Consider the following 17,702-nt stretch of genomic DNA (forward strand, 5'->3'; position numbering starts at 1 on the left):
ACATCCATACAGTAGTACTGTATCCTTCTACTAAGATGTTCAGCAAGGCTCACAGCTGGTGTGAATCACTGTGACTTTACTGTGCTTAGACCAAAGGACATGGCTTGTGACTTTTTTGTGAGCCTAGTGACATCTTGTGTGTGAAAAACCTGTTGAGTAATAGAAGTATTGAGGCCACCCAGAAAAGTCCATTCTTTTACTTCGCTGACTTCTTTTCTTACGTGCACTGCAGTCTTCCTTAAATTCTTAAATTTCCTTGTCTATTAGTCAGTCTTAAATTGCACCTTCGCTCATATTCTGCCTTCTCTCTGTGATGGTCTTTTTGTTTGTCTGCAGGCATTTTCAGTATTTTTAAATTCCAATACGTACCTTTAGAAGGCATGGGAAGAAAAATGCAGATTAGAAGAGCTGCAGATTGCTATTTTTTTATTACTATTATTAATCTCACTTGAACTGGTTTTGTTCAAACATTCTTTTCTCCGGTATTATTTTTTTAAATAGTTATTCTCTCTGTTCCTAATATTTTCCTAAAACATTTTGTTTTCTTTCCTGTGGTATCCTAACTCTAGTAAATAGGGACCAACTACAATTTATTTTAATTGTTTTGATAGAAATTGCTGTTTTACTTTCTTGCAGTGATAATGGTGGATGTTTGCTCCCCTCTCCCTGGTTTCTTTTTTTCTTTCTTTTTCGCTTCCCCTCAGATTTGGCTTAATCTTTTCTTTCTTCACTAGTGCAGCATTTCCAGATGGATATATTTCTGGCTTGCAGTAATGTAGAAAGACACAGGTGAGCTCAGTTATCAGAAGGATCCCCATTATCAATGCAAAATAGAAGCAATTTAGAAGGAAAAAGAGATAATGAGCTATAATCAAAGAATCAAATATACTGGAGTCTGCTTTAATCTTAAAAAATCATAATCCTGGAATATCTGAGTTGGAAGGAACCCTCAGGGATCACTGAGTCCAACAAATCAGGTCTCTTAGTGACAGCTGGTTTCTCAGGGAAAAATGCAGTGCATTGGCGTGGTCAAGAAGATATTTGGTCTAGCTAGAAAATTATAGGGAAAGTTTTCTCTGAGTTCTTCACAACAGAAGTACCAGGTGATGTTTTCTTGTAAAAACAAAAGATTTTGTCTGGACGTTACCAGCTGATTGACATAACCATTCCTCAAACACCCTTATAGTGTGAATTAATTATTCTCCAGTGAAGACCCTCTGTTATCAAAAGATAGAGTTTAACTTTCAGTTAAAATTACTTCATCGTGTGAATGGTCTAATTATTCTAGAATACAATGTACTAATCCAGAATCAAGTGTCCACACAAGGAGTTGTTGTATTTTATTCAATATGTGATTATATTATTCCAGGCATTATTTCTTAGTGAAACTTATATTTGCATAAAAGGTCGTTATTATTATTATTATTATTATTATTATTATTATTATTATTATTATTATTATTATTATTATTATTATTATTATTTTATGGGGAAAAAGTGGAGTTTATCACAACAAAATGTAATTGTGTCATTTAACCTTGTTGAGGTTTTTTTCAGGGCATTTGCAGTCTAGACTTTAAATATTTTAAGAATTACAATTAAATATTTGATATGACCCTTAGAAAAATACTTAACACTAAGAGCATGCCTTTTTCATTAAATAATGCAGAGATTTCAAGCTTCATAGATTTTTAAAAGGGAATTGAAATAATGTGTGTAGGCTACATTCAGAGAACTATTACTTGTAGTTCTTTGTTGTAACTGAACGAGCCTACTAGTTATAGCCCATACATATGGACTGTGCATCTTTGAAGATATCTGACATCTACCAAGTACAGCTGCTGCAATTAAATAGCCATCTTGAAGTAGACGTCTGAATTAGATTGAGAATTTCTGTCTTCTCATAGCAAACAGGTCTTCAATCTTTGCTAAGAAAATTGGATGAGAAAAATCAGAAATTGTTTTTTATTTAAAAAGAGAATTTTGTGTTATAAGTCTTTGTCAAAGTTTTATGGGATATAAATTGGTTTTGTAATTTAGGAAAATAAAAATCCATTTTCTCAAGCTGTTAAAAGGCAGCATGAGGTTAAGGAAATTAGGAGTGGTCACAAGATGAAATAACTTGAAAAATTCTGCTCTTATCATCATGGAATGATATTTCTCAACACTTTTTATTCTTACAGGTAAAGGTGAGAATCTAATACTGTTAAGATTGGCTTTATTGATTGAAAAGTACATATCACTAAAGCTTGGTACTGTCTTGATATATGGGTCTTTTAAAAATATAAATGTAGGATTTAACAATATAAATATAGATCTTACAGTTAGGCACTGCTGTCTTCTTTACCCTACAGCAAATCTGTTCACCAGAAGAAACTTGTTTGCATGGTAACATTTTGGTATAATGCAAATAATTATTAATTGCAGAAAATAAAATGTAAGTTAGTTGTTTGTACTTATTTGCTCTGTTTTTAAGTATAATTTCCCAGTTTCTCTCAGAATACATTGCCAGCTTTTTCTCAGAAGATAGTTATACTTAGTGCTTTGTGAAATATATCTCTCTAGTTACATTCCTAAAGTAAATAGTATTTCTCTTTTTTAACCATGAACAGGATGAAGAGAGTATTCCAATAACATATCGTGAGTTACCTGAATACAAAGAACTGTTAGAGTTTAAAAAATTGAAGAGACAGAAACTACAGCAGATGCATGCAGAGAGTGGATTTGTGCAGCATGTGGGATTCAAGGTAAGCTGATGCTCTGCACTCTGCCGAGTGAAGAAGTTTTCAAAGATAACGTGGTTGGAATTTCCTAAAAAGGCTTTGTTTAGTTCGCCAACTGTGGTTTTATGATTCTTGTTCACAGTGTCTGCTTTTCCTCATCTTTAATCAGAACAACCCAGGTAATTCACTCCTTCCAATTCCTCAGGTTTCACAGAATATGTAGAATGCTGTATGAAAATTAATAAGCATGCTAACTTTTCCTCATTTATAGAATGAAAATTCAACTCTACAGATAGGTTATATCACTACAGAATTCTATTTTGGCATTGCACTCTGTCTTGCCAGTGATTCCCTGAAAATAATTCTCCGATTTTTGGAGATCTTTTTCCTTCACCTCAGGCCAAGGAAAGGACAGTGTGAGTGTGACTGTTTTAATTGGTTTTCACTACAGAGAAAAGGTAGCAGCTTCTTATTCCTGTCAAGTAATGCTTGCAGAAGTTGAAACAGTTTTGTAAGATAATGTTTATGTGAAATTAAAAAAATAAACTCACTGTTAAAATACTGTGTTGTCCCAGTGTCAGCCATGTCATGCACCATATGAAAGAAAAGACATTCTCTAGATAAGCTTTTCTGGTTTGCAGGGTTTTTGTTGTGACTGTTTGCTATGTTGGAACAGCTTCTTCATCTTATTAAAAGCATTAGGCCAGCTACATTTATTTTCTGCTAACCATCTATATAAGAATGCAAAAATTTACAGTTTAAAGTTCAGTTCAAAACAACTGGAATATTGAGGTAGCCTCATTAGTTGACACCGACAGACTTAATGGTGTTGTTAGGTTGCCAAGGCTTCCTCCTCTCTCCGCTCTCTCCTTCAGTTACTGTTTTTGTTCCAAAAGATACATTAAAACTTTGGTCAGGTAGAGCAGCCTTCTAAGCAACAAACTAAGTCCTTTCTTCTGCATTATGTTTTATATGAAATAATACTGAAAAGTAAATTGGCATTATATACTGTCAAGCATTAAAAGTTTGAAAGTTTCTTTGCAACTCCAGTTTGATTTTATTATGCAGTATAGTCTATGAAATTACATCATTATATGCAGTTTTCCCTCAGGAGTGCTGCCTTGCTTAGTGTACAGGCTGGACAATAGTCACCTAGTAAACATCTCTTCAGAACACTTAGCTCTGCATGGCCTTCAACTTCATTTAGAACACATTATTTGATTTCTACTTTGAATATTGAATTATTGAATCACATGTGATTATTATGGCTTTTGTTGCTTTAATATCAAAATACTTTGCAAATAGTATTTTTTTTTAAATAAAATGAGAGGTATGGTATTATTTCTGATTCACGGATGGGCAAGATATTGGAGCACAGAAGGGCTAAGGGTTTCCATTTTTTTGGCTCTGAACTTGGGACAACTGAAACTGGATTTTTTATTTTTTATTATAATAGAGTATTATATTGAATTCTGTATTTTCTGAGAAAAGCCCTAACTATGCTTACAACTTCTTCCTTATTAGCCCTCACACTGTGAAAGATGTCTTTGTGAAGGTGTGGGATACAGCTGTGACAAAGTTTCTTAGTAAGGTGTTCAGAACCCTGAGTCGATGGTTTGTGCTCAGGGGCAAATTACTGTGCAAGTGAGTTTCACAGGTGGTGCCCAAAGCTCTCTCAGAGCTCTTCATGTCCTGAAGGAAGGAGAATAAGCTATATGGACACAAGCTTGTTTCCACATTTTTCTTTCCTTTTCTGTCCTGTCCCTGCAGCACTCTTCCTGGTTTAGATTTTGAAAAGTTCTGTTTCCTAAATTTTATCATTTTTTATCAAATCTCTTTGCATTTCTTGCTTCAGTTCTAATTTTTCTTCTCTTGTTCCATTTACCTGCTCTTAATGTGGGTGATTCCTCTGAGGGGAAATAGTTCTTACTTTCTCATTCGGCTTAAGGTTCAGGTTTGTCTTCCTTTATCTGAACCTGTTGTCCCACTTGCTTTTCAACCACCGCTGCTTTCTTCTGTCCTGGAAAGTGGATCTGTGTTAAGGTATTTCATGTGGTTGGACTGCAGCTACAGAAACATCTTTCAGCTGTATGAGGATAAGCAGTGACTACAGGCAGGACTGGGTGCGCTTTTGTCGAGCAGAAGGACAATGTCAATGTGTGTGGATCATTCAGGTAGTGGGAAGCAAAGCCGAGAGAAATGTTGATCAGCCTCAGGGAGAATGACCTGTCTCCAAGTATGAGGACTTCTTTATCCATGAACACATTATGGTCTGCGAGAAGAATTCAGCTGTGCATGCAAGCAGTAATCAACTTACATATGTGCCTTCATATATGGCATATTGATATATACTGTAACTGGCTGACGCGAATACAGTTGGTTTTCTTCAGTACTCTTCAATCTGCTTCACAGTGTGATAACTGCGGAATTGAACCTATTCAGGGTGTTCGGTGGCACTGCCAAGACTGTCCTCAAGAAATGTCTTTGGATTTCTGTGACTCTTGTTCTGACTGGTGAGTAGTATTCTTCTCTACTTGTTATTTGTAATCAACATGAATATATGCATGGCTTAATTGAAGTGCATGTTGGGTATCTACTCAAGCATAGGATACATATCTGGTGTTGAGTGAAGTGAAAGAATCTTTAGCATATGTATGTGGGAGATACGCATCCAGGACATGCTTAAGTAATATTAAAAAAAAAATAACAATGCAGTAGTCAGGTTCAGTTTAGTGCTGTTACTTGGTGGGGGAAATTGTGTTTTGTGAAATAATTTTTCAGTGTCAAATTTGGTACGATGCTGTAAATGTGATCAGTGTTTCTGAAAGTTAAGAATAACAAAAGTATTTAACTTTTAAACTGTTATCTTTTTCTTTCCCTTGCAGTCTGCATGAAACAGAGATTCATAAGGAGGATCATCAGTTAGAACCTATTTACAGAGCAGAGACGTTTTTAGACAGAGACTACTGCATGTCCCAGGGCACCAGTTACAATTATCTTGACCCAAACTACTTTCCAGCAAATAGATGACATGGGAAGCAGATCTGCAATCTTGGGCTTACTATAATATTTGAAAAATAACAATGGCACCATTGTTAATACTGTGCACATTTTGGAAAGACTGTCTGCTTTCCCTGAAATGTCGCTCACAGCATGACAGCTTCCTGGGTGTACTTGTCAAACTACAGCTTTGAGCTGTCATGGTCCTAGATCACTGAACAGCAGCTGAACATTCCTAGTGTGCAGAAGGTTTCACTGGGAGATTTTTCTTTCACCACATTAGTCATTTTTAGGTGGTGAGTCTAAACACAAAAGAAAAACATACAAAAGGGTGAGCCAGAAATGAGAGCACACATTGAAGATAGAGTAAATTCCAAAGGCATTGAAGAACTCGGTTATAATGAGATCCAGAGGAGATGAAGTATTTATATAAAAACAGTTTAGTAGCTTGCAGTTTTGTTGTGAACTAGTTTTCAGCACAGTAACTGACTTCTTTAGGCAAGGTTTTAACCAATGACAGTGTTTGCTTATAGGATGTACTCTAAAAAATGCTCACTGTCTCAGCGATGGTTGGTTACAGGCCTTTATTAAATCGGAGCTGCTTAATCACATTGACTTTCAATTTTTTTTTATTTTATTTTTTATTTTTAAACCACGATGAACTCTATTTACCAACAGTGAAGCACTATGGGAGGCAACCGTGGCATTGCTTCCTTAACCAGCTCATGGTGTGTGAATGTTATAAAATTATCACTCAGATATATTTTTTAAATGTAATGTTATATAAGATGATCATGTGATGTGTACAAAATATGGTGAAAAGTGCCAGTGGTAGTAACTGTGTAAAGTCTCTAATACTCAACATTAACTCCTTTAAAATAAAATACACAGCCTTCTGCCTCTGTATTTGGAGTTGTTAGTGCAACTCATCAAAGAAAACTGCCTAATATAAATCATATATATGGTAATAATTTTTCCTCTTTTGTAGTCTGCACAAGATCCATGAAAGATTGTATTTTTATTACTATTTAAACAGTGATTAAATTTAGCCTGAGCAGTGAGCAAGGGTTCACATGCATTCTTTTATACTGCTGGATTTTGTTGTGCATCATTTAAAACATTTTGTATGTTTCTTCTTATCTGTGTATACAGTATGTTCTTAAATAATGTTCAATTGTCAGGAGAACTGTGAGAAATAAACTATGTGGATACAGTCTGTTTATATATAGAATGCTTGCTGTGACTTCCTTTCTGTGTAGTTTTGACTTTTTAATCAGAATTGAGAAAACATGAAAAGGATGTTTTAATATGTCGTACTAATATTCACTATGCAGACCTGCAGAGATGACAGACCTGCGAGATGACAGAGCCTTCCTCTGCTGTGAGTTCAGTGGGAAGCGGTGGTGTTCTGCGCCCACTGATGTGTGTGCTTTGCCTTTTGCAGGATTAGCATCTTAGTTTCCTCCTGTCTTATTGGTTCTTTCAGATTTCAGCAAATCAGACTTAACGTAGCTTTGGTACACTGTATACCATTGTCTGAGGAGCTTTGTAATTACTGTGCCATATTTTTTAGTTAATATATTTTTTATTGAAATGTATAGCTGGTGATTCAGAAATACTTGATTATTTTATAACTGTAGTAGGCATTCGGTTGCTTTAAAACTTGAATATTCCAAGTAATTAGCTATAAAGGAAAGAAATTTGACTTAAAAGTGGCAATAAGAAGGGTAATTGGCTGGCTGCACCTAAGAACTTTAATTATAGCCTGATCAGTGTTAACTTTCGCAGTGACATGTGGGTGTAATCATTTTCTGCTTCAGAGGAAAGTAAGTTTAAGCATTTAATCTATTTAGAAGGTAATAGAGTACGGTTACTAGAACACTGAGCAAGCATCCTGTGTAAACATCTCACATATCTTGTATGCTTAGATAAATTTAATAAACCTTAGGAAATACAACAGAAACGTTCACGAGATGTATTTCAGTTTCCTCTCTAATTCAGATGAAGCTCTGAAAATCTCTCGTGCAGTGAGGGAATGTGAGAGACCATTTATGCTGTTTGTAAGAAGGTGGATTTGGTGAAGATGTTATCAGGGAGAAGACCTGCAATAATCTGTTTGTTTTCTGTTGATAGCCTGAAAAAATTCATTGGAAGGAAGTTGCAGAAATTAGTGAGCATGTGATTAAATGCAAATATCCAGGCATTGGTTTGGATAGCTTAGGAAGAATAAAATCAGTATTGTGCTTTGAATGAGATTGGAAGCAGGAGGAGAATTCGAAATCTGAATCACTTAACAAAGAAGCGTCTTGGATAAGAAGTCCTTTTCTAATTGAATGTGTATAAATATTTATATTTCCATATGCATGCGTATACAGCTATTTCTCTTGCATACGTTATGGGCAAATGCAAGTAGATTTCTAATGCACATATGCCCGATCGAGCATGGGATTCTTTGGGTGGGTTTTCCCACAGTAAAGACCAGAAAAGGCAGAAAGAAGAATTAAACTGTATGTTAAATAATCTTGGTATTTATTTATTTTCTAATTAGCAGCTGATTCTGGCTTTTATTCCTGTCCTGGCAATGATGATATGCTCCACATGTTTCAACCCGTGTTGTCATTACAAGTAACAAAAAAAATTAACTCCAAAAATTTACCCAAACGAATCTGCAGCTTCAGGGTAACTGCAGATTTTTTAATCTTATTTGTCTTAAGTACTGCACAATACAGCTGCTGGTGCTTCGAGGCTCGGTGTAGAAAAACCTGCCTTTTTCCAACTGATGAATTATGAAAGTCACTTGCTTAAAGCTGTTGTACTGCAGATGTTACTGGTCACGTAACGCCTCTGTTCTGGAGCTGGAAAAGCACTTCCTAGAGCATCAGAGGTAAAATGTAGTCTATAAAAGGACCCAGGGAAGGAGGAACATCCTGGATGTGAAGGATAAGAACATATTTAACACACTCCTTTGAAAAATAATTGAATTAGCATTTACAGGGCAAAACGAAAGAAAACAGAAGAACCTGCCCTGTGTGGAAAAAGGACATACTTTGTAAGCATGCTAATTTGAGCTATATTTTCAAGTTATGTACCGTGCTTTTAAAAGGATTAAACCCACATAAATTATAACAAATGATCACTTCTCCTTTTTGTATGTTTTATTTGTATTATGTCCTCGTTACAAGAAAAGTGACTTTAAAAATACAAATCTGCTGCATCGAGTACAACTTTGACAGAGAGAGCAGTCATGCAACCCGCATCAACTGGGTGTGACCAGCGGTTTTGGTCAGAGGATGCAATCTTACAGGAGAGTCAAACAAGCTTTTATTTTAGCTATCAGTAAACCAAAGAAATGCTACAATATTTCAGTTAATGGAAATATGACAGGATATTTACAGGTTTGTTTTTTTGCACATATTATGGATATAGTCTACTAAAAAAGCAAGCAATGTGAATCAAATAATTCTTGATCACCCAATTACTATTATTTTTTTACCCCTCTTCTCTGTTGTTTTCAGAGGTTTGGAAATATCAATACAGGACAACAGATGACGAGCTGAATTTTGCATGTGTAATCTTTTTGTAGATTAAGAGCATCTTCATACACTGGTTCATGGTCAGCTTTCTGTGTAGACTTCAATACATTGAAAACTCCGTTATTGTGAATATTAACCCAATTGCATGTTGAGTGATGCTACACAGGCATAATTTGCAACTCAGCCTACAAAATTAGGAAGCCATCACTCAGCACCCTGTGGTTTCTCACAGACTATGGGTCTGTCTCTAACATGGTGTCTGCTCTGTGGCAGTGGATCAACAGACTGACGCCATAGTCAGTTATATCTTCACTTTCATTATTTCTTTTCCTACTCCTGTTGCAACAGTGTTCTGGGGATGTCTGGAAACTGCATTTAAGCATCTAGCTTGACTAATTCCAGCTGTCTTACAGCAGGATGGAACAGAGACTTCAGTCACTAGAAACCAAGAACAAGCTAAGTGATACCACAAAAATTTAACACTGTTAATTAAAGTAATAACCAATGGGAGAATTGTATGCACTGCTCTTGATGTACAATACGGTGAGTAATGTGGTTGAAGAGCTCACTGCTGATCAGGCAACGTGTCTTGACTTCCAATCACACAAGATGATGAAATACAAACCCAAGTGCTGTTCACCATGCTGCTTTTAGCCTGTGAACAGCAAACAACCAATGAAACATACGGCTCTTAATGCAACTTAGCATACAGGCCGCTTCCTATTAAGTGTGTTGTCTGAACAGAGGAGAAGATTTCGTCCAAAATAACAAACCACATGCACAAATTCCAGATAACCTCCCAAGAAAGCAGTATTGCTTTGAGGAGTGTTTTATTCATGGCTGCCACGTGCTCATGTGAAGCTGTGTGCTCAGCTACTGCGTTTCTGCTGAAAAATCTGCTTCTTCCTTTTTCATTAAAGAGTCAATTGCCTTACAGACTTCCAGAAAAACCTCCTCTGCCGTTCCTTCTGCATCAACCTGTCAAGGAGACACAAAGCAGTGGTTTTGGTTAAGTTACAAAGGATTATCTTAAAACAACAGAGAAGAAAAACTAACTAACTAAAAAAAAAACCCAACATCCACAAAACAGGTCCAGTATAAAAGAGAAGTTCTGTTTCATGGTATAAACAGTGTAGAGGAACAATGTCCATAAAAATCAGAGACCAGTTGTACAGATGGACGTGAGAAAAATCTAAAGGTTCTCTTGTCTGGTGTAAAGTGCATTGATCAAATGAGGGAGGTTAAGCTCTTGATCCAGAGTACTCATTTTAAAGTAAAATGAAACCTCTGATATACAGAAAACTTTCAAAGATCATCGGAAGCTATTTTAACATGTAATATCCTCCAAAAGAACCTGAATTGAATAACTGTGAAGCTATACCATTAATTAAATGAATAGCGTTGACTTGTTAATTAATTTCTTATTGTCTGAAGCGTCATAGTGTGAAATGCTGCGTCTGACCCAAGGACAGTGAGCTGCCTGTTGGTCTGTTTCTGGATCTTTGTATTGTCAAGTTTGCCTAATTTGATGCTGGTTCTCTTAGGCCCTTGGGCGTGTTTTGCAGCAACACTCAATTTGTCGAATGCCCACAACTTTTGTTGAAAATGTTTGGGTTTTTTTTATAATGCAAAGATTCTGTTTGACCTGAAGTTCTCCAGGACATTGATGTTATTTTCTTGTGAACTGAGTCCAACAAAAACAAGGCCAAATTGTTATTCTGTTCAGAGGAACAGCGTGCTGCGCTGTCGTACCAGGGAACATCACTTGCAGCCATTAATGATTCTGTGTGCTACCTTCAAAACGTAACATTGCATCAGGATTTTTGAGCAATGAGTTTCATGCCCATCCTATACAAGTAATATACAAGTGCTTGGGGATGGTGAACTTTTGCCTTCACCATAGTGGCAGAAGCAGCTTTCCTGCTGGCTGTGCACACGAAGCTCATTGCACCCAGTGGGTGTTCAGTTCTTCCCAGATGGAACAGTTCCTCCCTGGTGAGGATCTGGCAATTCTGTACCCCAAATTTTGTTTCCCCTCTGCTTTGCTGTGCGTGGTGTTCCATGCACGCAGGCCATAATTTGCACACATTCTGTAGATCCACAAGTTTCCTGAAACCTGTTTTTCTGAGCTTTGTGCTGCGTTTTTATCTCCAAGGTGCTGACTAGGATGCCAGACAACCGTTGTGTTCGAAGAGAACATTCCGGCCCACTTCTGCCACCTTTATGTTCTGCAGAGGAAAAGGAACTTCAAACTCCAAGGAGAGTATTTTTGAAATAGGCAGTGAAATCCCCCTCAGATACAGTGTTGTCCTGCAGCCAGCTCCTCTATAGCCTGTCTGCACTCAACCTACGTGCTTCTGGTCTGATGACAACCAGGTGAGACTAATCCTCTGAGGGCAGTGTGAACCTGATGGCAGACAGCCTGTTCCCTGCCAGTCTAACCAGGTCAGCCTGGGCAGATTCTTTGTTCCTGAGATGAGCGGCTCAGTCACGCCTGTGTAGCACAGCAAAACGTAGCTGCCATACAGGTGGATGAATAGAGTGGGATTATGGTTTGATAACTGGTACATCATGCAGGCATTCTTCAAGATGTTATCCCCACGTCTGTGGAAACGGCTGCCCTCCTCTTCCTCTGATTCCTCCCAGAAACCTGACATAATGGGGCTGTAGCTTGCAGGGAATTAAACAGCACTGCGTGAACACTGCCTTGAACAGACAGCTCTGAGCCCGAGGCAGTAAAATATGTGAACATATTCTTTACAGCTCCTGCAAGGAATGGTTATCTGTGCTGGAGCTGCAGGGTGCGTGCCAGCCTGTTGTGAGCAGTTGGTGGCTCCTTCTCCTAAACAGCTCAAATAGTGAAGGAAAAAACAGAAAAGTGTTTAGTACTAAATGTGATACTTTGCTTCTATATATCTAAGCTTATATAGATTATCAAATACTCTCATTTACATGTATACATACAATTTCTATGTACTTTTACATTTATGTATATAAATGTATGCGTATTTGATGAATCCTTTCCTCTCTTAATATGTTGGATTCTTTTTTGATCTTTATTCTGTAAATGCAGCTGAATTAGATAACCAATTCAGCCTCATCAGTGCAGCTGCATTGCCACAGGTGTCTCAGTGCCCTTTTCTAGAACTGGGATTGATACTCAGGTCTAGGTCTAAGCAGCTGTGAGGAAGAATCAGGTTTATGAGCTTGGAAATTGCTGCCCTCTTATGACTGACTGAAATTCTGCCTTCCTGACAGTCACAGTAGAATATGGACAAGTTTGACTAATGACAGCCCGGTGCTTCCTGTGATGGCCTCCCAAATAACAAAGGTCCAATTCATAAAGCTAATGTAACGTTGTAGCACAAAAGTAACTTAATGTGGTGCTACTTCACAGCCAGTACAGCATCAGCAGCACTCTGCAGCTCCAGGGGAGAAAACTGTATTCTTCAGATTATAAGACAACTCATGAACTAGGACTGTTTTCGAAGTTGGTCAAGGCCATGTTCTTATGTTAAAAGCAAGATTTAGACAGTTTTATAAAGTGCTTCTTGTTCTGAAATGTCAATATGGCTCTAGATGACTTCTGATATCTAACAATGTAATGTGCTTATATGAAATGATTGAAATGATCATCTTCATAATACAGTGTTGCTCGTTCTAGGATTAAAATCAGCTTCTTACATTTACTGCCATTAAATCTCCACTTGCTGTAGGTTTGGGAGTCTAGAACCCTACACATATACTGCCACTGAGAAGAAACTGCCTGAGGACTGTGGTTGTCACAAAGTCAAACCAAGTCTGGAATAAACTCAGTGGTTAGAAGCTTCTTGTTGCAGTTAGTTAAGGTCAGCTGTGTTGTTGCTAACATTTTTATCTTTGTCATTAAGTAAGAAATCCAGGGGAGACATGTTGCTGCCCTGATTCGTGTTTGGGGTGAACTTACCTCCGTCTATTATCAATAACTCTACTACTGACGTTTCTGATGTACTTTTCCACACTGATTTCTCATCTAATGTGTCAAACCAACAAGGGGAGTGACAAAGAAATGCATGCTCTTTTTGTTCCTCAAGTGCATATCTGTTAGGGTTAATGACTTTGGCAACCCTTCAAAGATGGAACTAAATTAAATATCTACTGTCACTATGACCATTGATCCACCCTTCTCTAAAGGGAAATTTTCACATTTGCCCCTTCCTACAGGAACTTCTAATAGGAGACATTAGCATGAGAAGGTTCAGAAAATGGAAGATGATGAGGTGGTGGGTGCTGGCTGATTCAGTGTGGCCATCTGCTTACAGCTGTGTTTGTTTCATAAGGGTTATGAAATGTTTGTGACAGGAATCGAATGATTTCTACTTAACCAGTATGAAAATTCACCTCATTTTAGGAAGAGTAAAAACCCAACACCATAACAACATCACAAGTAAGGAGAAAAGGAGAAAAAGAAGAAAAAGGCTTATTTCTTACAGTAATATTTCTTTTCCTCAGATGACTGCTTGAATTGGGAACTTGTATCTAAGACACCTATTCTGATGTTAGGTACATAGGATCAGTCTTGTCTTGCTTGACTAGCAAAGCATCACTCTCCTTTATTACTTATTACCCTCCTACCTACTGTCACTTGAAAAAAGCTTTGAAGTATGAGTCAAACATTAAAAGCAATCATCTTATTTCCTTTCTTCTCAATTGACAGAGTGCTATACATTCAAAGATATTTAAATCTAGCCATGTGAAAGCACAAGTACATGCCTACTAAATTTTCAAACACAATTTTCTGTCCAGCTGCCTTTGAAGATGCTGAGAAATAAACTTTAAAACAACAATATCTACCTGCTTACTACAGCTGTCATAATACAGTTCATTCATCTGAAACATCTGCTTCCCACAGAATTGGGTAGCTTGCAACTGTTGTTTTTGTGAGCAGCGCTTTCAGCACTTCGATTCCCAGCAAGCTCCTTGTTAAAAAGCATCTACGTGTCATTAGCAGCAGGTGGATGTTCTGTAACTGACCATTAAAGCAATTATGAAAAACTAAGCAATATCTCCTAAACGTGATTAGTTTTTAAATTAATTGGAAATATCCTAACTCATAGTCACAACTTCTTTGCCTTCCAGAAGGTGATTTAGAATCTTGATGCCTCAGCAGAAAAGGGTGCAGAGGACACTGTCATTCTTTGCCCTTTATTTTGTCAGTTCCCCCCTTTCCTTGTAAGTACATCCTGATTCAGACTGCAGGTCTGTGAGCGGCTGGAAGACCCACCAGTGTTTATTCCTGTCAGGTTCACAGGTATTTCATCTGCATACAAAGGTGCATATCTTGTACTTGCACTGCTGTGTAGAAACACTGACAGGTAATCTTGGTAAAAGGGAAATTTGAAACAGTTCTGATCTTGTGGTAGCTTTGTTGTGTCACCGTTCTTGTTCAGAGATCAGCAGAATGGAAAAATGCTCCATTCCCATGTATCAGATTAGTTATTTATTGTGCATCAACGCACAATAACTCTGGGTTTAGAGAATGTCATAAAATTCTCATTGCTTAAAATGAAAATGCTGTTGCAACCACACACCTTTGTCTTTTCCAAGTAAATAGAGCGAAGAGACAGCAGACTGCAGACAAAGCTCAGCCAGACCTGAATTTTTCTGTCTCCACTGGGTTGAGGAGGTTCCTGCCACTCATGCGTAAGGCTATTTTGCATGCTAAGAATGAGCAAGCTAATTTGACAGCGTGGTCTCAAGCACACCTTGATGTGGCACAACAAACCAGTTTCTCCACTGAGTGCATATCAAGCCTTTAATTTCCACGTCAAACCCTTTACTGGCCTTATGCCCAGGTCTGAATTTTATATTTGCATATTTAATTTCCTGCCTGTTTCAGGACTGAAAACTTCTAGGCTGGATTGGACAAGTTAAACACATACCACCGTTGTGCCACCTACCACCAATCCATGGAAAGCTGCCCAACTCTAAATACACTTCAAATGGAGCAATCAAATCATACCAATACGCCAGAGCAATTTTCTTGTTAATTCAATCTATTTAACAATTCTAACAAAAGAACACCATTTAGAATTATTACTGTGCTTCGTCACACGTTGCAGTGAGGTGGCTAAAAAAGGCTGATGCTGAATTTCAATGGTAGTCAGGTGGGATTTAGGTTCTTAAGATTCCTCTAAAAATCTCAGCATCCACTCAAGTCTTTCCTTCCTAAGAAAGACCCTGACTGAAATCACCAGGGACACACAGCTCACATAGGCCCTCCACAAAGGCAGGGCAGTGGAAGGATGTCATTACACCACACACGGTGTTTGAGTTGTGTGACTGTCAAACTGTACGAGTAAACTATCTGGAATCTCTTATCCACAAAAATTATTATGCAGGATTTCTTATACAGACATTCCTTCAAGAAGAAAATTGCTTTGTTTCACAGTATTTGGTGCATTTACAAAATTGAATTCTTTTTATTATTATTTTTTTAGTTATTCTAACAATACACCCATGGTGAGGAGTATCTGAACCAGAATAGTTAATGAAGTCAGCTGCACAGTGTGAGTAAGTGCTTGTACCTACTCCTTGACTTTGACTATATGTGGAAATTAAACTGCAGAATGGATTCCCACAACTGTTCAACACAGAATCATAAAATCATAGAATCATTTGAGTTGGATGGGATCTCTAAAGTCCATCTAGACCAACTCCTCTGCAGTGAGCAGGGATATCTGCAGCTTGATCAGGTGCAGTGAGCCTGGGCTGAATGTCTCCAAGGACAGGGCTTCCACCATATCTGGGAAATCAGTTCCAATGCCTCACCACCCTAATTGTAGAAAACTTTCCTATATCTAGGCTAAGATCACTTACACTTGGTTAAAAAAAATCACATCCTTTTCCCATAAACAATAAAGTGTTACATGTTTCTTGTATGTAAGCTACACTGACTTCCACTCCTTGCTGCACACATACCAGAGCTGCTGGCATCTACATGATTCTGTCTGAAGGTGACAAGAATAATCTGGGAGGACTCATTTTAGAAGCCAACTTTTGCTGAGTATTTTTGCAGTGTTCTCCAAGTGCTGATAAATAGCTGAACTTGTCCACATCATAAGGCTTTGGTGTGTGGGGGAGGTCTCTCTCCTTACATTTGAAATGGATGCACATCTTTGATAGCAGATGTGTATTTTTCAGATTAGTAAAAAGGAATGAGGTGGACATTTCTATATGGAGTATCTGTGTTCAAGAAAATAGAACACATTTTTCAACCTTAAAAGGACATTTTACATAGTGGTGTTTATAAAGCTGATTTGACAGAGCTTTCATTTTGACAGAGCTTTCATACCCAACGGTTCCACTCAGAGGATGGAAGTATGCTAACACCTACATTCATCAGAAGGAACTACAGACAGTGTGCAGACACTGTAAGAGAAAACAGGGTATGCACTGTTCAGGCAAAGCATGATTACTTTTTGACATGCAAACACATGATGATTCCACAAAAGTAATGGTAAAAGTACAAAGCACACATCCAGTTCTGACCCATAGACTAGACAAGTCCCTTGAGGAACTAGTGTGCTATGAACTTAAAAGACTGCATGTTTTGTGATTGCATAGATTGCATAAAGAAGGAACATACGGCAGAAGTATGGGTTGGGATTGGTGATTTGCAGATTTGCTACATCCTCTGGAAAAAAGCTTCCATAATATTTCAAAAAGTATTTTTGGCTGCTACACATTTCAGGACAAGAAGAATCAGCAGAACGAGTTTTCTCCAGTTGATCATAAGGGACAGTTTACCGTGATAGAGAAGGGAAATATATAAAAATAAATGTAGACTTCCCATATAAATGAGATTACAGATGTGCCAACATATCCATCAGTTAATTGCACTGACGTAAGCTTTCTTGCTCCTCTGCAAAGTATTGATTAGAGAATATAAAAATGCCTTAAATATAACATTCTCAGCAGAATAAACTGAAGTAATTAACTGAAATTAATATAACTACGTCATTTATTCCAGCTGAAAGGTATTTCTTGTGCGCGGTTCTGTTTTACTTCAGGATATACACTGTCAGTTGTGTAAATGTAACTGAGGGACTTTAGATTAACATAATCTTGCAACCTAATCACGAAAGCCTTTATAGAGAAACAAATCCTAATACCTAAAGAAAAGCTTTCAGCATTAACGTTAAGTAAGAGATTCTGTACAGATGAGGCAGTGATTCAGGATGCATCATCGGATTCAGGATAAAGCCGTGTTTTTATTCTTTCAAGTTGTACCACGGAACTCAGAAGTTTGCAGAAATTGCAAACGAGCCATGGAGGTGGAAGGTGAGATCAAAGTGCAAAAACTTACACAGTTCATAAGTGGTGTGCCAGTGTTTCCTGAATATTGCTTATTACAATGGAAGGCAGAAGCAATAATTAATAATTAATTCAGAGTTTCAATCAATTT

The 17,702-nt window shown here is 37.5% G+C and overlaps 2 protein-coding genes across 8 annotated transcripts in view; one reads left to right on the forward strand and one right to left on the reverse strand.

The window, feature by feature from the left end:
• ZZZ3 (zinc finger ZZ-type containing 3) overlaps positions 1-17,672 on the forward strand; it is a 61,675-nt gene extending 44,003 nt beyond the window's left edge. For 5 of the 7 annotated variants that reach the window (XM_015870247.2, XM_015870250.2, XM_015870249.2 and 2 more), the window contains 3 exons: positions 2,613-2,747; positions 5,136-5,236; positions 5,609-8,853. In XM_015870247.2, coding sequence (XP_015725733.1) covers positions 2,613-2,747; positions 5,136-5,236; positions 5,609-5,753 — 381 coding nt within the window. In that variant the 3' untranslated portion in view covers positions 5,754-8,853. Of the gene's footprint in view, positions 1-2,612; positions 2,748-2,865; positions 3,285-5,135; positions 5,237-5,608; positions 8,854-11,411 lie in introns of those variants that run through there. The other 2 variants (XM_032446107.1, XM_032446108.1) reach the window with 2 other exon arrangements.
• AK5 (adenylate kinase 5) overlaps positions 8,857-17,702 on the reverse strand; it is a 76,334-nt gene continuing 67,488 nt past the window's right edge. Inside the window, exon 14 of the mRNA XM_015870253.2 lies at positions 8,857-10,234. Coding sequence (XP_015725739.1) covers positions 10,130-10,234 — 105 coding nt within the window. The 3' untranslated portion in view covers positions 8,857-10,129. The remainder of the gene's footprint in view (positions 10,235-17,702) is intronic.

Source organism: Coturnix japonica, chromosome 8, assembly GCF_001577835.2.
Source record: "Coturnix japonica isolate 7356 chromosome 8, Coturnix japonica 2.1, whole genome shotgun sequence".
Taxonomy (NCBI): domain Eukaryota; kingdom Metazoa; phylum Chordata; class Aves; order Galliformes; family Phasianidae; genus Coturnix; species Coturnix japonica.